A 24,451-nucleotide genomic window follows, 5' to 3' on the forward strand; every position below is an offset into this window, starting at 1 on the left:
ACCTGACAAATATGACATGTATTTTTAAAAAACTAAAACTAATACCAAAACTCATTAAATTTAAAGCATTTCCAAAAACTATGAATTGATAAAAACTAACAAAATGACTGTAAATAAAGTCAAATAAAATACAAATGATGTTCGATGACAAATCCAAACTTGTTACCATCCGGGTACCCCATGCACTGATTGCCATCCAATCACAGGACACATATAGATAAACCATTTCGATCACATTCACACCTATTTACAATTTAGAGAAGGGGCATTGGGCAAATCATTATTTTTTTCATCAATTTAGCTGTTTTTGATTAGCTAAAAAAAAAAATCCAGGTATCTCATCAATTTGTTAATGGTTTTTTTTTTCCGTAAATAATGGCATTTTACTGTGCTGCCTTCTTACATCATTCTGTGAATAGGACAAAGCCTTCAAACCAAAACAAGTCGAATGCTCCTCCACTTTTGTTCATCGTTCAGCCTTCTCTCTGCAAGGTCTGCGCTGTACTCAAAATTGTAATGATTGCAGCAAAGGCAGATTTTTTTTTTTTGGTACAGCTTTTTTTGTCATTTCTCTGGAATTTATACATACAACGATTTTCCACTGTCAAGGTTCTAACTCATTCACCCACTCCCATTATGATAAATGGAATGTCATGACGGCAAAGTAATAGCTGTCATTACATTCTGAAGCCGTTCCGAATAAAGCATCGCTCACGACACTATCTTACTATATTCTATATGCATAATTTTTTTTTCTTCTTAAAAAAATGGATTCATCAGCATCGTTGGCAAATTCTGCTACGAACCCTTTCAGGGACAGCGGTGACTACAGTGGACAGTTTACCATGTTGTCAGGTTACAGGGTGCATGAAAGATGTTCAACTACACCGTTGTGCAAGATTTTTCCTTCCTATGGTCAGGATGAAGTCGACATAGAGTCAATTCATCCCACAGAATTCACCCTGATGCCTTTTGTGTTACTTTCACATGAAGAGATACTCCTATGACAACATATTCGAGATGAGCCCGTGCTACAGTCGATGAGTGAGTGACAGATAAGCGCATGGCAGAGGGGTCCGTGTCAGGAAAGCAGTGGCATCAGGGCCTTGAGTGGCGACTTAACCAACTTAATCCACCTCTTAATACCACCACTATCATGCTGCAATTATAGATCCCATCAAGGAGATACCAAAAAAATAAAATAAAAATGCAACTTGCCACGTGCATTTACATCTGGAGCGCTTTACAATGTGACTTGCTTGTAGACGTGAACAACTTTAGCTCTCACCACGCGAGTCAGATGCCAGAAAATTGCTGACATCAATGAAAGCCACCAAATCGAAGCGGTTAAAGAAACGGCCCCGTTTCCGAATATCGTAAACACGCGTATAAATTACATCACCAGCACGAGTGATTCTGAAGACCCTGAACCTCGATCAGACTTTTGAAAGCAAACTGTCCTCTCGTGAAGTACTTGGTATTGACGAATTTTGGCGGAGAACGCATATCAGCTCATTAACTCATTCACTCCCAAAGACGTTTTTAAACGTCTTTTCAGACTTGGTCCAGAATTGGCTGGTACTGAATGAGTTAACTGTCCCACTTGCACAAAATTGTCTCCTAAGGTGAAGGTCAAAGCGTTGAGCTGCATCAGTCGGGCCTCTTCCAGATTACGCGACGGTTGCAAGAGCAGAGTTACTTCATCTGCCTGGTAATCTGAACAAATGTAAGCCGGCGGGGTTTGAGCACAAATCCCCCCAGTGTCCGTCCTTTGGGAGATCAAGAGAGAAAGATGCGGAGTGCTTTTATTCCTATCCGTTTTTGTTGTTTTTTTTAATTCAAAGAGCCACCTCACATCAGCGCGAGCGAGGCATTGTTTGCGACTGACAGGTGTGCTCTTTGTTTTATTTTAGTCGTCGCCGCCGCAAAAGGAGCAATCCGGCACTTTTTGATGTTTTGCGTGGCCTGCGAGCGCTCCTTTGCAGACATTTCGACGCCCGACGTCCTCCAATCTTGGCGAATCTCCATCAAAGGACGGCACCGCCTTGTTGTTTTGTTTCAAACTCACAAGCTGCTTTTTTGCCGAAAGTCGCTGACACAAATGAGCTAAAGGCTGATTTGTTCCAGCATTTTGACTCGGGGATAACGATGTTCGCGAGCCGCGGGGGCACCGGAGGAGGCAAGGGAGGGAAGTACTCGGTGGAGGACCTCTACGGCATCAGCAAGAAGCCCAAAGCGTCCTCCTCCTCGGGGAGTATCGTGACCAAGGCCGGCGGAGCCCGGAGCAGCAAGACCAGCCCGGACCAGAAGACCGAGTCCGAGGCCCTGGCGTCTCAGATCCTGGCGGCGGCGCACAGGCTGGTGGAGCGTCGGCGACTGGAGCTCTACCTCAGAGAATGCGGCCTCTCGCTGGCCGACTGCGAGGCTGAGCGCTCGGCCATGTCGTACAGGTGAGAGGAACAGATATCGGGTTTTTGGGCCAAAACTTAAAACGTGAGCAAAATTTATTCCCCAAAAGGATTATCCCACAGCACCTCAATGCTATTTTTACGGCATACTTTCATCTTGTTTTTGTGTTATTTATTCATCGCTTCTCTTTGTCTTCTTGACAACACAAACGAGGGACGATAGTGACTTTCTATTTTATGCATTTTTCTTTTTAACCACTTTTTTAATTTTTTTGGACACCCTCATTCATTTTACCATATTTATTCAACAATATTTTGAAGCCACATTTTATATGCGATTTTGTTTTTGGTAAAATAAAAAACAACAAAAGAAAAATTCCACGACAAATTCAACCACCAAAAAGAGTCCGTGTCGACTTAATCTTTGCGGATTACCATGACCTGCATGGCTGAGTATCTACGCAGATATAAAGAAAAAAAAAATATAGCATTGGGCCAGTAAGTTAAAACTGACTTGGGCAATGACGCTAAATCACTAGCTGTGATTTGCAGAAGTGTAAACAGTTTAAACATCCATATGTCAAATGTGATCTTCGAAAGCTACCGCAACAGCAAACATTTGAAAACGCCTCGCAGTCTGATGCAGTGCAGTTATTTTCACTTTTTGCGTGTATACCTAATAAAACGGATGAGCTTTGAACACACTAAATGAATCTTTTAACATCCATGTTGGTTTGAAATACTGGAAAATCGATGGACGATGATCAATTAGATAACGACGGTCTTTGTATTGTTGCTCAAGTTTAGATGACTAATGCATGGATGTCGCATGATTCAGTGGTGACGGAACGGAAGGTTGGAGACATCCGACTCGCAGCACTGACCCAGAAAGATCCGTCAAGCGTTTGATGATATTTCAAAGCTGAATAGAAGTGTCTTGACGTTTTTGAGGATCGAGCTTGCGCCCCTCTCCCACTCACCGCTGCCGCCCCCCACCCCACCCCCACACTCCAGAGATGGTCTCCAGCTTGACAGGGTCAGCATCACCACGGGAGGGGGTGGGGCTTGATATTTGGGTTTCGTCGTAGTGGTGGGGGATCGGTGACACATGGTTTGACAGGCGCTTGTTTGCCTCACTGGCTCGCTTACATCTCGCTTTGAAGTGCTCAGTGAAACTATTCTGGGATCTATTAGAATCATTATTTGAGTCCATTTTCCCTTTGCTTATATGCTAATGTTGAAAGTGAGCATAATGTTATACTGGCGAACAAAAACATTGACTTTGGGGGGCGGGGGGACAAAACCGATGCATTGTTATTTTGAACACCGTGGCCTACCACGCAACTGTATTTCAATATGGGTCATTCTGGTGGAATTTGGAGAGTCAAATGTTTTTTTTTGGGGGGGGGGGCGGTACTTGGTATCAAAAGTTTATGGACCACCGCCCCAGATTTCTAGCTTACTTTGCACATCTGGAATGTGTTGTTTGTCACTCATCCCCCATTACGAACTCCCTGGTCAACATAACATCTGCCTGTGGATCAAAAATTCGGCTTGATAAAAAGATAGCAAGACTCACTTTGACTCGAGGAACCGTATTTGATCATTTAAGAGATTGTTCAAAATGTCCCCAGCATGTCTGACGTTTCCCATCCAATCGGCAGAACAGGTTTTTTTTTAATCAGATAAAACGACCGCTAGGTGGCAGCATTATCTCGGCACGTCCCCGCTGCACGGATGTGCACTTGTGTCATTGTTACTGTGAACCATATGCGAAATAATCAACATAGCGGACAGCATCGATATGGTTGCGTAAAAGAAATACAGTAGTTATAGCTGGGATCCGCTTGACTATCGTTTTGGATAGGTACGAGTAAACTTTCCTCCTTTTCCAAGTTAATGAGTTTCACGAAGGACAAATGACCTCAGGGTTCAATTTAATGTGGACTGCAGGGAGGATTATGAGAATTTATTTAAGCTTCCTGCATTTTCACTTAATTTTTTTTTTATTGCCACTCCTATTCTTTTTGTTAGAATAAAATGCACGGTTTTCATCCTTGTGGAAAGTTACCAGCTTAACAAAAGTTCCACTCTGCTGCCATGCAATCTGCTCTGGGACTGCAGAAGCTTCCAAAGCGAGCTTCCATTTGACATTTTAAACAAACTGGCAGAAAATGATGAATGTGTGCAAATTTAATTTGTAGCCGGGGATGCTTTTTCTTGTTGCTGTGACGTGACTCATCAGTTTTAATGTCATGTGTGTTGTGATGATGTGGCATAATGGGAGTCGAATAGGCATCTGGCTCCCACCCAGAGATGACGGTCCAGATGTTGCAGTCGAATTGTGACGGTTGCTCATTCAGATTAATGGGCGTGGTGGATGAGATGCAGAGCTGCAGACATGCCTTCACATGAGAGCGGCATGTGTGATGGGGATGGGGGGGTTGGGGGGGGGGGGGGGTATGTGCGTTCTGCGATACGCGGTTGTAAATTAGTTCCAATTCAGCCACGAGGCAAGATTGCATAAGCAGCACACACATGATGTGAGGAAATTTGTTCATCCGTGTGATGAATGGGAGAGTCAGAGAGAGAGAGAGAGAGGGAGAGAATGAGGGGGGGGCGAGTAGGGGGCAGGAGAGAGAGAGGTTGCGCCGTGTGTCATGAACATTTTGGGGAGCTTCTGGAAAATGCAAGAAGAGCAAAAAAAAAAAAAGAAGAAGTCGAATTTATGATGAAGGGATGACGCTCACTGTGAGCTTTTGCAGCTGATTTGCGGCTCCACGATGCTCAGTGCGTATTGCTCCGTTGCGTTACGCGCGAGACGAAGAAGAGGGAGAGCCGCGCACGGCTTGTACAGCTGCTGCCGGCATGTTCGCCGCTCCGCACACTGAAAAAGGTAATTCCAACAAAATATTTGGGATTTTGGGATTTGATGCCGCTATCGCCTCCTCTGGGGGTTTTTTTTTCCTCCTCCTTGCATCAAACTGCGCGGCGCTGCTGCACGCATGACGACGATGCACTGAATTTTTGATGTAAGCCCGTGTTTTCCCACCTTGCGACAAAAAAAAAAAAGACTGGAGGAAAAATGCTCGACTTCGACAGCAAGCGTGAGGATGTGTGTGTCATTGTTGCGGCACGCCGGCGAGCTCTCCGGCCCAAGGCGGGAACAAGTCACCTCAGCTGAAGAGGAGACACAAGCCCCGCGAGCGAGCCGTGTTCATGTTTGTGGGCCCCTCTGCTGAGGTCTCCCTAAAGAACACCCACCGCCCCAAATCTGCAAGCAAGCATCCGAGTGCTTTTTTTTTTCCTAAAGTAGACTGCAGCCCTGATGCATCTTGTGAAAAGTCAGAGAGCCTTCTGTCAGGTTTGCATCAGCAGACAGGAGACGGAGCAGACGGCAGCTCTGCATGTGTCATGTTAGAGGCTGCACTCTTGCCTGCACCCCCTCCCCCTGGAACTCTCAGACAAAATCTTTAACCTGGGCCCACGGGAGAGAGAGACCCTTTCAGGTGGAGCGGCACCGAGCGCGCACTGATTCCAAGTGAACATTTGTGAAGCCAAAGGTTCGACTCCCGACGTCAGCCCCCGGAAACCAGGGTCAGGATGCAGGTGTCCTTCGCCTGCACCGAGCACAACCTCAAGAGTCGAAGCGAGGACCGACTTTGTGGCCTTCGCACCGCTCCGCCCCCGGGAGGGAGCAGCGGAGGAGTAGGAGGAGGTGGCGGTGGTGGAGGAGGAGGCGGCGGAGGTGGTAGTGGCGGAGGAGCGGGCGGCGGAGGCGGAGGAGGAGGCAGCGGACAAGAGCGCAATGGCAACTACACCTCCCAAGGGTCGGTCAAGACCAGGGAGGGCCCCGGGTCGCGCCAGACCTCTCAGGGCCACGCGCACATGAAGGAGGCCATCGGGCGCCACACTAGTATGAAGTACAGGTGAGTGTGCTACAGGTGGCGGGACAGGATAAGGACACGTACGGGTGAAACGCTCTTTCGGTTGGATCGCCGTGTCCTTTTGACCTCCAGATAATCCAACAAATTGAGTCGAACATTTCCAATACAGTGGTCGTTCAGATTCGAATGACCAGAGATCTGAGCTGTCAAATTCATTTATTTTGCTTTGACTTGCTGCAAGCTGTGCATGGTGGCAGGTGACTCAATATGGCCGATAAAATTTGTGCAAATGTTCTTAAAAAAATGGCTTCACGCTTTTTTTTTTGTGCTATTACTACCTGAACGCTAACATACAATGGGAAATTCCACAAGCACGTGAGCTAAACATTTACCAACTAGAGGGCGTTGTTGTTACCCTTTCAACAACACATGTAGATACAATTTCAAACATACAATAATCCTAAAAAGGCAAATATTCTTGATCCTCTGTGAAGAATGACTTGGTTACTTTTGGACTGAGAAGCTGAGAGAGGAAGTGAGCCTACAGTACGGCATAACCCTATGTCTGTCTTATACTGCCCCCGGTGGCCAAGATGGCTTTTTCTTCCTTGTCCCTCTCTCTCTATTTCCATCTCATCACTCGTCTTCGTATTGCCCCGAGCGGTGGGATATTGACACCACAGATCCAAAATTTGGTAAGACAGTCAAGCTAGCCGCTGCAACGCTTTTTCACACTATGCACGACAGTAACACGTAGTGGGAAGGCCAACTTCAAAACAAACCTTAAAAATAAAGGACGATAACCCCCTCGGAACAAGTTGTTCCCAGCAGCACTTGCAGTCTGAGACAGGTGCAGTTCTTACTGATCAATCGTTTTAACAAACCGGGCTTCCTCACACGTGCTGTAAAATCGTTACGGTGCTTCTGACGTCAGTTCGTCCCACACTCATTTAGTTTAAAGTAAAAAAAAATAAATTTGTTGATTATCTAAAAATGAAACCAGTTGGTCGTTCATTATTCAATGAATTGTTTTTATTTTTAGCTGAACACTTGATTATTTGATTCCATTTTCAGAAAGAAATATTCAATAGCTGCAGCCCAAATGCCAATTTCTGGCCGACGTTTCCCCTCGTCATTTCCGTTGTGCAGAATGACTTGGAGGACGCGTTACACAAACAGCCAACTCAATGAGTTGCTCCTCAATTGCTGAAATCTGGCAACAAGGCTAGCGTAAGTTGGCATCTTGCCATCGCACGTGACGTCCGAGGCTCGGCAGGGACCTTGAGTAAATATTGAACATTTACGACTGTCAGGAACCGGCAATTACCCAGGGAGGAAAAGAAAATAAGTCTTTACGCACCTCAGATGCACTACATGATCAACTTGCAAGAAGCCTGTCGACTACAAATTATTTCTGACTCGTCTCCATGAGCCACGTTGTTCCTTTTACCTTTGATTGATCCGTTGTATCCTGTTTTTCCTTCTGATTGACTATGATTATAAAAGCCTGAAGGGTGAAAGGTTACAGGCAGCACCACCTGTTACTTTGGAAAGCCCTTGGCAAACTGGGAGTGCATTTTAATGTGGATAGATTGGGTGGAAAATGGTCGTTTTCCCCTCATCTTTATGCATGAGCTACGCTGGAAGGTGACATTGAGGTCGCCAGCAAACATTGCGGAACATATTGTTCAGGTTGTCGACGTGTGCGTTTAGCTCAGCCCCCGCAGCATTTGCGTTGTACAGTACGTGTTAAGAAAAAAAAATTATAATAAAAAGAGAGAGAGAGAGAGAGAGAGAGAGAGAGAAACAAAAATTAGATTTCAGCCCCAGCTGGACATGAGCATGTTTTTTTTTTTTAATCCCCAATCAAACATTTTATTTTTTTGCCACTGTCCTCTTCAAAGAAATTGTTTTTTCCCAAAATGTCCCGCGTCTATCTTGGAGGCTTTAAAAAGCTTTTTGTATGGCCGCGGAGAGAGAAAAAGAAAAAATCATTGCAGCACACAACATCAGGTCTGAGTCATGATGTATGAAAACAGAGCAACATCATCTTTTTTGGGGGGGAGCCGAGCTTGTTGAGGTTTAGACACAGAATACGGGGGGGAAACAAAATCCCATTTATGTGCACATGCTAGCGAACGATGCTTCATCCGTTCGCTGCGTCACTGTAGAATCCAATAAGTAGGAGGGCGATCTCATCATCGTTTTCCCCCTGCTAATCGGGTTGATTGAACCGCTTCTGTCCTTTTTTTCAGTTCATTTGCTTTTCATCTATGAGCTTTTCAGAGAGGAGCGAGGCACACAACGAAAGGCAATCATGCAACGCACACACTTCTTGGATTAGTCTTGCCACTCCGCAATTCCCGAGAAAGTGTCACTAGTCGCCAATGCAGTCGTCGATCCGGCATATGGCCACCTGCAGTTGCCCATGGCAACACCCTCGGCATAGCCTTTAGTGTATCGCTAACACCCCGAGCATTGCTGCTGCTTATCAGGCTGGCCACAGTCCGTGCTGTGCATTTTTATTGCTAAAGCGACAAAAAATCAAAGCTCAAGCACTGTAGCTTTTTGTGCTGCCGACTTTGTGCAGCAAACGTGAGGACTCGGCGAGACAGATGTGCCGCGAGTCACACCTTGCAGATGGCACCTGTCGTTCCCGCTGTTTGCTCATGTTTGCTAATCCCGACGGGACACATCATTAACCTGAGTAGCACACTCGGTGACAATAACAGCTACTGCATGCTATGCCCCTGCTGGAACTTTGTTGCGTTTGTTGATTAATCATGTCTGGGCAGAGTCTGACGGCATGATAGTGGTGACTGAAAAGATCACACATTGCAATGAAAGCTCTTAATGTATTATTTTATACATAAGTAAATGTAAAAAGAAAATCAACGATAGATTTTTTTTTGAAAATGAAATAAAAACATAGTACAACAGTAAAAGTATTTCTTTCTCAGAAAATGAGTCACTCCTTCTGTGATCCTCTCTATTTAGTAAAGTAACATATTAGCAGAAATGAACTGATGCTAGTTAGCTAGTTAGCTGCCTGGGTAGGAAGTGGTGCCTTGAGAGACGAGTGACCCGAGTGGTTTATGGAGATCAGGGCGGTTATTCGAAAGATTTTACACGAGTCAAATTCGAGCGATTCATTCGAAAACTAGACTCAAATCAATTGTGCCAAAACAATGAAAGAAACGTTTGTTCTCGTCATTTGTTGCTAGGCAGATTTAGCGAGTCGCAATCATTCATGCGCCACAGGCAAATGAAATCATTGGTTTTGAAAGCCATGCCAGCTAGTCTGTTTTGGTCAATTTAGACTGTACACATAATTGCAATTGAAGCTCTGCCCTGTGTTAAATACAAAATGTCAAGACCACAAAACCACAAAGTTTGAAATTCGACAGCTTTCTGTACAACGTTTGTTCTTAACATTCGCGGCGGTTTCATGACAAACAAATGAGAAATTCCCATATGGCAAAACAGAATCTACTCTACAAGAACCGTATTTTGCTCATAAAGGGATGCTCGTCAACCGAGATGTGAAATCTACACTTCATAGCATCACCTTGCTAGTTTTCTGCTTACAGTGTAGCACACTTTCTTCCCAAATTACCTTGAGACGAGATTCTTAAAAAACCTGTTTAATTGCATCGTAAACGTGAGTTAAAGAATACACTTTAGTTATTGCCCAACACAGTCAGTATAAGACCAAGAAGTTATACACTGTTTAGTCATTTATGAGCACAATATCTATTACTGGTTCACTCCAAAATCTCACAGCAACAAGGATCTCTAGACTTGTAAAAGGTGTAAGCCGGCTAATATGAGCCACAAATTAGCAATCAAATAGCCAGTCACACACATCCCATTAAAACCTTGGAAAAGATTGCTTAAAATAGCTCTCGCTCTCTTACATGAAGAAATGCAGCAGGATAAGAAGTCCATATATAGCTAATGTATATGCACATGTAATATGAATGAATTATTGTTGTGATGGAGAAATTAATGGTTGTGACGTGACTGGGTCAGTCCACTCGAGCAGGAAATGTGCAGGAAACGCTCGGAGCGGGCCACCGTTCTGGCAAAGAGCACCAGCGGTGTTGTGGCGCGACTGCAGCCGAGCGCCACCTGAGCAAGATGACGCCGAACTTAAAGGCCCTCATATTTATTTATTTTCGAATGGGGAAGAAACAACAAGCAGGGAAGGAAGTGAGAATTACTTCCAGCACAGCTTCACGATTGAAACTGAAAAGTCCACTGAGCTGCAGGACCGGCGGAATGCGTCTTCATTTCTTTTGGCAAACACGGCGGCATTCGATTGCCCAAAAAGCTCCGTTGTGTATCCTACTTTTGTATCCAGGGCTTGGAATATGTAAAACAGAAAGGTTCCTAAAGCTTTCCACAGATTTGGACATGTCACGTAGTACTCGGCCTTGCTTTTTCAGCAACTCCGCTCCACAGTGCGCACGGGCGCTCCAACGCAACTTCTCAAAGTCAACATTGCATTCAAATTAACATGTTTTCCGAGCTCCGACGTGATCTCGAGCACTCGATACGCTGGCTGTGGTTCGACCGGGCAGTGCATTACCGTCAATTAGCATTGCGATGTGAGTGCGCTGACATCGAGTCCGCTGCTCTCTCGGAGTGCACTTCAACTGTGCATTTTTGAACGCCTCAGCCAGCACATGAACAAATCAGCCAACCTCAACAGCCTTGTCAAGTTTTGCCCATATATTCACCTCATCTGGGGGCCGGAAATACTGAATGGCATACATTGCGCTCCTGTAGACTGCTTCAGATTGTTGATCTCAACTAGTGTTTACCAGACTTTATTGAGCCAAGGCCAATACGGTGGTTTGGGGGTTTGTCATTATAGTTTGTTTTTATTTCGTTCTGGCTTTTGCTTTTCACATTCAGTTATTTTTTAATTGGCTTTTAGAGCAGGTTGGTTCGTTCGTCTTTATTTCTTCAAAAATGCTTTGTTTTTTTTCGTTTATTTTTTTTATTTTTTACTTTTTTGTGTCGTTTAGAAAAATGTTTCAATCAATTTTAAGTGATATTATTTTGTTCCTTTTTGTTTGTCCATAATAACCTTGCTTTAGATTTACAAGTTTAATTTGGCATTGTCAAATCATCTTTCCCCATCAAAATGAATGAAAATGCTTGTAATCCGTTCCATATTCCACCACCAAAATAACAAAACCATTTTTTTAAGTTCTTCCGTTAACAAAACTTGCACTCAACAGTAGAAACTATAGAAAGAGACTCAATATTTGCTCTCCACATATACTGCAAACTATGAAAAGGCAAGCACAAAATGCTACAAACTACATACAGTATGTATATATAACTTTTCAATTGATTTTTAGCTGACTGGCAGACATACTAGAAAATGTTCCATTTTGTGTCTGTTTACATCACATCAGTTGGCAGGCAGAGTTCAAGTTTAGGACATTAATCACCGCTGTCCCCATAGGGCCAGCAAACTATTTGCATATGCCAAACACAGCCACTGGATGAGTGAACGATAAAACGGGGGCTGATGGCTCTTTGCCTCTGACAAAGAGCTAACGGTGACAGGGAGCGAGTCATTCAAGGAAATGATTACACACACACAAAAAAAAACCATCCACTATCCATCCACTTTCTGTAACCACTTATCCTATTGGGGGCCGCCGGGAGCTGGAGTCTATCCCAACTAATATCAGGTGAAACAGACTACAACCGACACCGGAAACACCCACCACTTGCCCCAAGTTAGTTAGGGAAACCCACTTTGAACCAAGCAGATATAGAAAATGGACATGTGGCTAAAATATCAAATATGAGCATAGTTTTCGGCGGGCGGGGGGGGGGGGGGGGGGGTTGTATTGTCGTGTTGGGGTTTTTTTCATCTCGTAACTGTGACAGTGAGTAGCTCAGCTCATATGCTTTCCATCACGCAAATATGCATCAGCTGACATCCAAATAGGCCCAAACATGTGGACAACTGCATTCAATCATGTTAAATTCCTTGAGCCGTCCAAGCCTATGAGGTATAGTATTTATGAGGCAGCCAGCCAGGGAAAAGTGAGCCGCCATTCAAATCTTCCGCTTCATCGCTCTTTGTCCAGACATACAGTACAGCAAGTTGGCAGGTGCCACTGACCTACCAATTTACCTCATCTCATTACTTGGCTAACGCTAAACCAAAACACACGCTTCAAAATCCCTGTGAAGTCAAAAATAAATATGCCTTTGAAATTTGATACACCCCAGAGAAGAGTGAACAACGCTGCTGTTTTTGAATGCTTAAAAAAAATAAATTAAAAATAGCCAGGCTTAGATAACGAGACTTCAAAATCAGCCCCAAGCCACACGCTGCGGGCAAGTCGGACTTTTTCAAATGTATTTCTCCCCTCCTCACCCCTCTGCCTTCTGCGTGACATGCGTGAGCTCACAGCAGACAACGAGGCACTCTAACGCAGCCACGGCAGCGGATTATGAAGGTATTTTCAGGGTGGAGGCAGAGCAAGCGTGCTAACTGCACATTGCGCCATTGCGTCAGATAATTGAAAGCGCGTATCTAGCGTGGGAGGGGCGACTCATGCCAGGGCCGAGTTGCACCACTGCCCCCCCCCTTTTAACCAAGCCTAAAAACATCAGGAAAACTGAAATGATGACAAACAGTTTAATGCTACATCTACATACCTCAGTCCTCAGTCTTTGCAAAACACATTTCTGAATTCACATTCAGATTTAAACAACTTTTAATCGTATTCTAGTGAAATAAAAACCCTTGAAAACCCCTCATTATTTTTCTGCCTTCGGAATTATATGCGTGTCTTTGTCCATGACCGTGTCTCCTGGGACCTTTCCAACCGTCATAAAGTGGTTCACTACTTTAATATCAACTGGAGCTGCTCCACTTCATTACGCGCATTTTAATAGGTGGGTCATGCCCACTAATATAGCTGTATGAGAGAGACAGAGTAGTAATTTTCCCCTCCATTCAATTCTCCTGCATCATGTCTTCAATTAGGACAGACCCACTTTCTCGGCGGTTTGAATGGACAGTACTGAACAAAAGACGTCACGTTACACAATCACTTGATTGTTTAGCACGTTTCGTTAATAATAGCCGAGGTGAAGAGTAGAACAGTGACAAGAACGGCTTCTGTCACACGCTGCAGTCTAAGTGAGAAACAGAACAAATGAATGAAAATATGAAAAAGGGAAGACTGTACAATGGTCTGTGAGCAGCATGGAGGAGATACAAAAATAGTGGAATAAATTAATCGCAAGTGCACATTAAATTGGCATCACTTTGCCAGAGCTTTTGCGAATCTTGGGCAGAACTGTTTATACCCTCGTGACGGTGCGGAAACTTGTGTTGTGGAAAAATTAGTTCTGCCTCGAACTGCGCTGCATTATTTAGAGGAGCCAAGAATAAAAGACATAAATAGAAACGGCAAATGTGAGGCAGTTACAGATTGCATTTTCATCGTAACACAGAAGTCTTCAGCGCGATGAACTAAATCCTTACAAAAGCATGTAGAAAGAGAATATGGTATACTGGAACAACACTCATTGTCATATATTCTTTATCCTCTCCAAAACGATTTAACATTGTATCCAATGATGCCATTACTGTATGTTTTTATAAATTTCAATATTATATGGTGGCTTTTTTTCAAAGAATTTGATAAGAGGAAGGTTGATTTAAAAAAAGAGACAGATATTCCTTGTAAATTTACAGCCCAAAAATGTATTCTGGTGTTGAGTATAAGGTGTCCCCAATAAGTCTTGACACAATGTGCAGTTCTTGCATCAAATTCACATGAAACCAGCAAAATCCTGGAAACATACTGCAGCTGTTTCTTAAAATTGAACAAAGAAGATTAAGATGTCATTTCTTCATAATGTGCTTTTTTTTTTTGCCAACAGTGTGTGTCTAGACTTAAAAGACACCCTGTAGATTTCTTTCAAACCCAGCAGCCATGGGGCATCATTATAAACATGCGGAAGGTCCACCATCTTGCCACCAATTTGTTTCAGAAAAAATGCAGATTCATGCAAGTGTGCGCGAGCGTGCACACACAAACACCCATTGACGTTAATGTTAATATCTAAGGCATGGGGTGGGCAATTATTTTTCCCTGGGGGCGGCGAGTGAGAAGCATAAACTATTGTGGCCAAAGGTTCGAAATCTACTCCGGTCATCGATTGTATTTCTACATAGAAATAAGTACATGACATTTACAGAAGCTGATGAGTAGATGTTATTGTTAGATGATGAGAGTACATTATTTATTCTGTGAAATAACGCAAAACAATTGCAACTGTGCAACGTTAGGAACTCTTTTTCAAGAACATGAACACTGCAATGCTTTCTGATTTTAGTTTTCGATGAAGATACCACAATGTTTTTGTATGGCAGTCATCAAGTAACATAGCTCACATTTTTTGTCCAAACAATGCAGAAAAAAAATCTAGGTAAGCACGTTTCAGTGTTTTGTTTTTTCTTGTTCAGTGAGAGAAATCGAGCCTCTGTTGAGCTTCGACAAGTGCATCAAAGCAGGATGAATGTTTGCGGTGCAGATGTGATGCACACGACAGATGCTCATCAGTAAAAGAGGGTCCTTACCTGGTTGTGATGAACTTCTTTTCTTGCTCCGGACATATTAGCACTCTTGAACGAATTCCCCCGTCCGAAAATGTCTTAGTGTTCGTAGCGATGTCGTGGGCTATCACAAAGCTGGTCCTCGTTGCTGCTTCTCCGGCTGCGCGTAACTTGGTAAACTAATCTTGTTGTTTTTCGAGCTTCGCATGCAAATCTTCGGAAAGCTTCGCTTTCCCAGCCTCAGTCACATGTCTGGATTTATTCCGCATGGTTCGTCTCGTTGTGCCGATTCACGTCATCGTGCTTCAAGACGGCAACCGACTGACCACAAATAAACCGACTTTTGTAAATAAATATTGAACAGTCTGTATTTTCTTCAAACCACGGCCTTCAGCGTCTATCTTTATTTTGAAGGGGGGGGGGGGGCACAGGCGGCCATTTTGAATCGTTACCATGACCGTGATTCGTTGCTAATCACGCGCAAACACCGTACGTAAACGACGCACGCATACCTTCAACAGGTTTCAAAGTAAAGGTCCTGCTGGTTCCGTCCACGCACATTGCAAAAAATTGAAAGTTGGCTTTATTTACTTAATTCCAAGCAACTTTTCACAGGCCAATAAGAGCCCGGCCACGGCCCAACACGCATAATCCAAAATTTTGAAAGTACTGTACGTTTTATTTTACGGCCCGCGGGCTGATCTAAGGTGTGCTTGCTTGTGGAGAAAAGCCTGCTCAGCATGAAGGTGCCTTCTGAAGACAAAATATCCATCAAGTACTCGCGACCATCTGCACGTATTTGTCTCACCGCCGCCGCGGGTGTGCGAGCTAACTGGAGGTGTCAGCACAGGTTAAAATGCTGACCACATCATGACAGAGCACCTGTGTGCCTTCCCCGCCCTGCGCCATTAATAATGTATCACAACAACCGAGTCCCGTCCAACCACCTTGTCTGGGCTTTGTGATTTATTGTGTGACAGAAATGATAATACAGGAGAAACCATGCAGCGCTCCTTATGAAGGCCATAGCAGCATCTGTGTGCACTGCTCATGGGCGCACTCATGCAGGGCCATACACAGATGTGTGCCCGCGTTGCAGCTTCGTCGCCATCAAGCGTGAACGGGCCCGGTGACGCATCGGGAGGCCGCCCCCGTGCTTGCACAGCACATTCTTTCGGGATGTTTTTTTTTTTTTTTGCAGAAGAGCCTCACTCACATGAAATGGCATGTCTGCAGACTTTGGTCTTGAAGTGCGTGCGTATGTCAGAGGGAAAGTGAGGGACAGGTTTGTCAGCCAAAGTCAAGAGTGACGTGTGCCCTTCCGCACTCACTGATAGTCATAAAGCAGACTGCAGCACTGCAGAGAGCTGTGGAGTTGGGCTCAGTGCGGGAAGGGTGCAGATGTAAGAGAAACACTGACATACTCAATTGATTTTTTTTTTACTGCACATATTGCGTACACTGTATATGTGGACCATGCATTTAATACCAGGATGTTGCCTCCTTGAACCTATTTCATGTATGAATATATCCTTTGATATATCATACAGGTACATGGTATACTCAGTGTAAGTCAATTCGAGAGTCAAGGCCAATAAGACTCTCGAATTGACTCACACTCTGCTGTTTAAGAGTTCCCTTTATTTATTTTTTTAAGCAGGTTAATATACAACCACTATGACTTCGCAATCACACAAACCATCAATACTACACAAAACACAGTTTAGAATCAATATTCCCCCAAATCGAGGCCCAGCGCTGTGACCCCATGTGAGGTTGAATTAGACATCTGATTGGTTAAATAAACAGAGAGGCTGAAATCTGACGGGAAAAAAAAAATCTTACATCCACATGCTGTACACAGGTGGGAGCACTGCAGCCAAGAAAATTATGACAATTGACCGCTAGGAATTCATAAGCACACCTTCATGGAACAATTATTCGAAGTCAGTCCTTCTACAAGTATTTATGCCAGCTGCTAACTAGCTAGCTAGCTGGCAAAGTCGCTAACTATTGGTCTCTGTCTGTCTTTTCATTAGCACACCTTCATGGAACAATTATTCGAAATCAGTCCTTCTATAAGTATTTAGGCCAGCAGCTAACTAGCTAGCTAGCTGGCAAAGTCGCTAACTATTGGTCTCTCTGTCTGTCTTATCATTCACAGTCATTAAGGCACAAAGCAAATGAAAACAATTCCGATGGTTTTAGAAGAAGTCCCCTGTGCCTCGTATACGATATTGCCAAGTGTTCAAAGTGAGTGTGTTGCCGGTCTCAGAGGAGTCCTGCTGTCATTGGTGGGAAGCCGTGTTGGAAAGTCGGGCCTCGCATCCCAGGAATCGGCTTCAGTCGAGCACCACTCGCCTTTTCTTTGCATCCTCCACCCTGCAGCTAAGCAATCCTGACCCTGCTGGAGTGTGCTATTTTGACAGAGTCTAAACAATGAGCATTTCACACCCACACGCCGCATACGCGGGAGAGCGCGTGTGCACGCTGGCACGCACGCCCACGCGGCAGGACACAAACGCTTACATGTACAGAAAATCTAAAAATAGCTCAAGGGTCAGGCATTAAAAATAGAGCAGAGAAAATAAAAGCAGGGCTCGCTGGGCTGAATCTAAATGCTCTGACAGACTGTCTTCCTGCATTTGGTTATTTGTGGCGGACACAGGCAGGCAGACAGGCAGTGTAATGGGTGGGGGGGCACGTGAAGGGGGGGGACACTGGCAATGAAAAGACAGCGAGCAGCTACGGTAGCTCTGCGGTTCTGATGCTCCTCTCCCACCCTTTTACTTGCCTCTAATTAAGATTTAGGAGAGCACACATGCAGGAGGAGAGCCGGCATCAAGACATTTTATCTGCTCCCGTGGTCACAAATGCAGCTTTTTTTTTTTTTGCCCTTCAAAACTCAGCCGTCTGGGAAATCTAATGTGGCATGTTGGGTAATAAATCTCTCCTCAGCTCCTGCTGGTACATTTTGGGCCATTTAGCGCTCAGACCCGAGGCTCGGGGCTTTTGGCTCGGACTCCATCCGAGCCCGCTTCCCCGCAGCTATTTTGCTTAAGCGGACCACGACTGCGAGCTGTTAACATATGAACGGCAGAAGGTCAATTGTTCTCGCAACAATTAGACACATTTTAACTACAGGCACATTGGCACCGAGCAGCGCAGTGGCATACATCTTCATGTGGCACTACCCCCCCCCCCCCACGTCTCATTAACATTCACCGTATTACAATTGATCAATGAATCAATATATATATCCCTCAAGTCGTTTGTGCAACGTCAACTGTGAAACTAAGAGGCAACAATCAAGCTGAGCTCCCTGCTTCGGTGCGCCGACTGCGAAATGTGAAATGCAGAGGACACATTTGCCGAACATAATCCCTGTTCAAAATGTAAATACGATTTGTGAAAATTCAATTTCATTTTAGAGGTCTCGTCTCCTCTGTCTCCTCACAGGAACCTCGGGAAGTCCGGCCTACGTGTTTCCTGCCTCGGCTTAGGTGAGTTCCCAAGTGTGAAGTCAAATGTCATCTTTCCCCCCCCCCGTGGTCTCAAATGTAACACGCACATCCATCAATCTCCTCACATCCAGGCACATGGGTGACGTTTGGATCACAAATATCCGATGAGGTGAGCCCTTATACTCATAACCATCTTTTATTTATTTATTTATTTTACGGGCCACCGTTATTACAGAATCAATAGCCGCGGCCTCTGTGTTCCTTTGTCACATGGTCACGCGTGGAGTCGTTGCCACACATCCATCACGTTCCTCTCTTAGTCTCGACCGCTATTTCTTCCCTCAGATGGCGGAGAACCTGATGACCTTAGCCTATGAGAATGGGGTCAACCTGTTTGACACCGCAGAGGTTTACGCTTCTGGAAGGTCAGACTTCGGTTATGATCTTGTCTCGTCTCTGTATATGTATATGTGTGCATATATATCTATATATAGATATAGATATACATTCCACCTTCCTTTGAGCCATATATCATGCTGTAAAGATGTACGCTCCTCATGAAATTAAGTCGCCTTAATGTGTCTCTTCACAGGGCAGAGATCACGCTGGGAAACATAATCAAGAAGAAAGGATGGAGGTCACTTACGATCCACTACCACTTCTTAATCAGACAAATACATGTGAAATACATTTCTTTGCGTCCTCGTGATTTGCTACGAAGCAACACATTGCAGCGGTGCCTCGGCTTACGCGAGTTTCATTTGTTCCGTGGCCACGCTCGTCTCGGCCACCAGGGGCAACATAATACAGACATAGAGATCGAAACCAAGAAGGGTTTCATAAACGATTCCGTAAGCCGCAGGAATATTCGTCATTTTAGGCAGAGGATAAAGAATATATGACAGGGTATTGGTTAGATTATTCGTCTATATGTGCTGCTGTTCAATTTGGCATAGTATTATAGTGTAAGTTGGGAAATATTTTCTTTAAACCACATAATCAATAATTCCTCTTTCCTAATAGACGTTCAAGTTTTGTCATTACAACAAAGATCTACTGGGGAGGCCAGTAAGTATTTACGGGCTGTTTGGGGGGTTTTTTCAGTGCAGTATGAATATTATTTCGAACGGTGGATCTTGTTCCCTTGTTAGCTCAAATTCATATCATCGAGTCTACTTTTGTCATTTCACAGAGCAGAAACAGAGAGAGGGCTCTCCAGAAAGCACATAATTGAAGGTAAAGCATGATGCCATTTGCCTTTTGGGATGAAACGATCTGGTGTGAATTAGTCACTCAAGGTCAGCCGAGGGGACAAAACAATACGGTGAAGCTCCCATTGGAAAATCCAACTGGGGATCATTGGTTTTTCCAGCCGCCTGATCTGCTCTTCCCGCACAACGTAATCCTATAGAAGGCTACTTTTGTTTGTTTAGCGCGCACTGTGTGGCATGGCTTTGGGCTGTCCAATTAAATAAGGATTTGACCGGGCGTCACTGTCACGAGCCTTTTGATTTGTGGCCGTTACGTAACAGGTCAAGTTTGTGCAGCTTTTAACGTTTGCACGGCACGCTGGGACAGATCTCATACTTGGGCTTTAAAGTCGGCTTCGGGCCTGTCACTAAAATGTGGACCAAAATGATGACATACACGCAGGGTGAGCCATGACATTCGACAAGAATACGTAACAGACGGGCTTTAAGTCCACATCAGCCTTCTAAAAACAGATTTGTTTCCGATCCAGCGGCATGGCATTGTTAAAATTGTTTCTGGCTCAGGATTTTATGATACGTTCATGTTTCTTTCACGAGTTATACAACTGAATTGAAATGTCAAATAAGACTTTTTCCTCGAGCGTCATCTAGAGGCTGACATTTGTCATTTGATTTATTTATTTCTTTTTTCAAATTGCTGTAAAACACTTGTGTCCTTCTGAGATGTGCAACAACATCCGCATCGACTTTACACCGTATTTTGGGACTGTTTCTTCGTCATAATATTTCATATCACGTCGCGTCATATCATCATCAGGTTTAAGAGGATCTTTATCAAGGCTCCAGCTCGATTACGTGGACATTGTTTTTGCCAACAGAAATGACGTCAACAGTCCGATGGAAGGTAAGCGTGAACATGCTTCAGATCAGGTGTGCTACTCAAGTGGAATCGGGTTTTCAATCCGGCATTCTAAACTGCCGTCCCACAGAGATCGTGCGGGCCATGACGTTTGTCATAAACCAGGGCATGGCCATGTACTGGGGCACCTCCCGCTGGAGCGCCATGGAAATCATGGTGACCTTCAATTCGTTGTCCCGCTTTCACTTTGTGAACGGAGAGGGGCGGTAACCATCTCGTTCTAAATCTTTCCTGCAAATTAGGAAGCTTACTCGGTAGCCCGCCAGTTCAACTTGATCCCACCCGTGTGCGAGCAGGCCGAGTACCACTACTTCCAGAGGGATAAAGTCGAGGTGCAGCTACCGGAGCTCTACCACAAGATCGGTATCAATTCATCTCCGACGTTTACATCCCACTTGATCATCTCCGCTTCATTGTCGAATAGGCAAAGACAAATCCACTGGTCTCTTTCAGGTGTCGGAGCGATGACCTGGTCACCACTGGCGTGTGGATTAATCACCGGAAAGTACAGCGATGGCGTACCAGAGTGCTCCAGAGCAGCAATGAAGGTCAGTTTGACTTCGCGGGCACTCCTGTGGGATTCTTCTCAGTGTAATTCCCCACCCAATCAGTGGGGCGTTTTTTATTTATTTATTTTTTTTGGTGACAAATCAGTAGAGAAGCGTTTTACCTCACTATTTTTTTCTCTCCCCCCCCCCCCCCCCGTTTCTCCAATTGACTGCGGCTGAAGGGCTACCAGTGGCTGAGGGAGCGAGTGAACAGTGAGGAGGGGCGAAGGCAGCTTGCTAAAATCAAAGAGCTCCACCTACTGGCAGACAGGCTGGGATGCACCGCCGCACAGTTGGCCATCGGTACAGCCCAAAAAAATGCACTGCAGATATCGGTTGTTAAAAAAATTGCCTCTGTGTAGCATGGCGGCTTCATGTTAGCATACCTGCCTCACAGTCGAGAGGTCTGGTTCTGTTTCTGCTTTAAGATATTTTGGACCGTTCAATAATATCCTGCAAGCATGCGTTCCTCGTGAATGTCTTGCAGATAACCTTTTTTTTTTTAACTCCCCCCCCCCCCCCCCCCTCCCCAGCATGGTGCCTTCGCAGTGAAGGCGTCAGCTCAGTACTTCTGGGGGTTTCAAACACAGACCAGCTACTGGAGAACCTGGGCGCACTGCGGGTAAACATTCTTTTCTCTCGGTCCATCAGATCGATAGCGGTTCACTCAAGTAATGTGTACAGTTTTTGCAGTTTGATTACAGTTCAGCTCACTTGATATTGATGAATGTGCTCATTGTCCAAAAACGGATTATATGATGATAATAAGTGTGACAAAATGTATGTACAATAAATGAAAATAATATAGTAAATGAACAAATAGATGATTCAATTCTAGGGAAAAAAAATTATAAAACCTTGGCTACATTCAATATCTGGATTATTAAAGCGGGCCAGATTGAAGAACGACACGGGCCGCATGTGGCCCACGAACCATACTTTGCTCACCACATCTTTAGATAAACAGTGAAAGTAATTTTCATGACAGCAAGTTTTGGTCATCTTCTGAATTGACTCCATTGTAGTGAAGTTCCAATGGGGCCAGCATTTCATTACACTTTTCCTCCTTTGCAGATTTTATCCCAAATGAACCCCCAAACAGTCACGGAGATGGACGCCGTGCTGGGAAACAAGCCGCACTCAAAGAAGGAGTCTCGCGCGTGAACCTCGCACCTGTCCGAGCAAAAGCAAGAAGAACGACCAAGAAGACAAAAAGACTTTGCTTTTTCTCTGCCGTATACTCAACAACTTGCATGTTCTCAGCAACATTATGCTACCAGAATGAGCGCATTAAACCATTGCGCGCAGTATCATGTATGGGGGGGAAAAAAAAAAAAGAAAAATCTTGCAGTTGTTCATCACAACAGAAACAGGTCATATTAATACTCACTGATTGGAAAATGATGTCGACAGTAGAGGAGGTCAAAGGTTAGAAGTGAGAGGTTGCAAAAAGCAAAAAAAAAAAAAAGGACTTTGACTCCAAAAAGGGGACGATGACGACACCGCCTCTGTGCTAAAATATGCTGAGTCAATGCGTGAGCTGCTTCCGGCTACATTTTGACAGTCTGAACTGTGTCCCCAGCAACCGCAACGAGCATCAAGAGGGACAGAAGTTGGTTCAAATGTGTCATGACCAACATTTCCCATAGCGTGCATGCGACTGGTCTGGCAAGGATTCACTGCTTTACCAAGTTGGCTCACTTGTGCGGTTTAAAAAAAAAAAAAAAGGAAATTAAAAACAAAATACATCACATGCTTTTTAGAAATAGGCAGTTTACTCAGAGTTATGAAAAATGCACTAAGGACGTGAGATTATAGTTTACAAAGTTTGGCGAAGAATGACTGCTCTTGATGAAAGTGAATGCATTTCAAAAAGTAGCGGAAAGATTCAAATCTTTGGATTATCATGTGTATTTTCATGCGTTTCTTTCATGGGGTCAAAGCGGGGTGGCTACCGTCAAAGTACGTTTTTCCAACCCTGTCGCATCTCTTGGCAGTGTCTTTTTTTTTTTTGCCTCATCTGTTCCTCAACTGTGCGCATGTCCCTTTAAGAGAGAAAAGCTCCAACAGGTTATCAAATATGGCATGGCTTTTATCGGCGTGATGTAGATTTGCAGCACCCTTGAGAGCTGCACTTGACGGCAAAAGGATCAAAGATCGAAAGCTCCAAGTGTGACATTGAAGACATGTCGAGTGCACGCAGGGGTCATTTGTAAAAGTCGCGCTATGAGTCACACGGGGTGAGATTGAGTAAATATATGTTTGTTTGTTTTTTAATGGAAGCCTTTTACGGCTTCTTCAAACATCTCTCTGGGAAATTCTGTGTTTTTGTTTCCACGTTCTGAGCATTTAATACTCTGGTTTCCATGCATTTTCCTTTCGTTTTCTACGACTTCTATGGAGAGTGAGGGTTGTGTTCCTTTTGTCATTGTGACCCACAATCGGGACTTTTGGGTTGGGAGTGTTATGACGACGTGCTGAAGTCGGCACACAATTCAAGTGTATATAGAACGATTCTATGCGGCAGCCAGGTAAAGGGGCTCGTTTAAGGAATCACGAAAGAAGCGCCCCCCCGTTACTCCGTGACCATGTACAGTCCGACTGAGTGTTGCGTCCAGCGTACATGAACTACTCGATCCAACCTATGGAGATGTTAACTTTGCCTGCATAACTTCTATTTTACTGTCTTGCAACAAAGAGGATGTGCAAAGAGGGGCAACAATACATGCTGAATGTAACGTGTCTTTTGCTGCGTCTAAAGGGAAAGCACATTACATGATTAAAAGGGTCCTTCTCTCTTGTTTTTGTGTGTGTGCGTGAGAGTCATTTCAAAACATGATCAAAGAGTTGTCCAGTGTTCTCCCACCACTTTCTGTCGCTGAAAATGACATTACAGTTGCTCGGCTCAGGTCGCAACCAACCATGGGTCACCTCTTCTCTGAAGCTGAGCCAGGATTGTTCGTTACCTGTGCTCTGAGCAACTGTGATGTCATTTTCAGTCGACAGAAAGTGACAAAATGGCCGCCCCCGGAGATGACGAAAAAAAAACGGGGGATTTTGCTGATTAAACTCATTCCGCAAATGCACTCTTAAACATATTTCTTGTCAAGAAATTTACATGTATTGTCCCCCATGTTCAAGATAGGAGTAAAAACAACTCAGCAAATTGTTCAGCAGCAAACAACTTGCTAGCGTTGTTGCGCTAACGCCGTTGCCATCAATGACAATCGTTTATATTTTTAAAATGTTCCAAGCTCAAATATCCGCCTTCTCCTTTTACATTCGACGTTTGAACCTCCCTAATTATTACGGTACTTTGTGAATCCATAAGGTAATGAGATTTACGCTGTAATAGTCGCACTACAGTATTTTATGTATTCAGTCGTTGACTTCTGAACGCATAAACGTA

At 44.4% G+C, this 24,451-nt stretch overlaps 1 protein-coding gene across 2 annotated transcripts; it reads left to right on the plus strand.

The window, feature by feature from the left end:
* The first annotated feature begins 1,768 nt into the window (after nucleotides 1-1,768).
* On the plus strand, nucleotides 1,769-23,845 carry LOC147193932 (voltage-gated potassium channel subunit beta-2). 2 transcript variants are annotated; one of them, XM_086131027.1, is made up of 14 exons: nucleotides 1,769-2,450; nucleotides 18,360-18,403; nucleotides 18,496-18,533; nucleotides 18,710-18,789; nucleotides 18,957-19,001; nucleotides 19,388-19,432; nucleotides 19,557-19,600; nucleotides 20,393-20,479; nucleotides 20,565-20,650; nucleotides 20,737-20,857; nucleotides 20,948-21,042; nucleotides 21,225-21,345; nucleotides 21,576-21,664; nucleotides 22,117-23,845. In XM_086131027.1, the coding sequence occupies exons 1-14, from the start codon at nucleotides 2,149-2,151 to the stop codon at nucleotides 22,204-22,206; spliced, it is 1,287 nt and encodes a 428-aa protein (XP_085987153.1). In that variant the 5' UTR covers nucleotides 1,769-2,148; the 3' UTR covers nucleotides 22,207-23,845. The 2 variants fall into 2 exon arrangements, with proteins under 2 accessions (XP_085987153.1, XP_085987152.1); XM_086131026.1 differs by lacking the exon at nucleotides 1,769-2,450 and adding an exon at nucleotides 5,049-6,337.
* Nucleotides 23,846-24,451: the final 606 nt, after the last annotated feature.

Source organism: Hippocampus guttulatus, chromosome 15 (genome assembly GCF_054856545.1).
Source record: "Hippocampus guttulatus isolate MCC_2025c chromosome 15, RoL_Hgut_1.0, whole genome shotgun sequence".
Lineage (NCBI taxonomy): Eukaryota > Metazoa > Chordata > Actinopteri > Syngnathiformes > Syngnathidae > Hippocampus > Hippocampus guttulatus.

Excerpts from the sequence above, each read along its gene's own strand:
- LOC147193932 (XM_086131026.1), top strand. The coding sequence starts at position 6,012 with ATGCAGGTGTCCTTCGCCTGCACCGAGCACAACCTCAAGAGTCGAAGC. Across the intron at positions 18,534-18,709 it reads GATCACAAATATCCGATGAG|ATGGCGGAGAACCTGATGAC; the intron begins GTGAGCCCTTAT and ends TTCTTCCCTCAG. Across the intron at positions 21,346-21,575 it reads CGCCGCACAGTTGGCCATCG|CATGGTGCCTTCGCAGTGAA; the intron begins GTACAGCCCAAA and ends CCCCCTCCCCAG.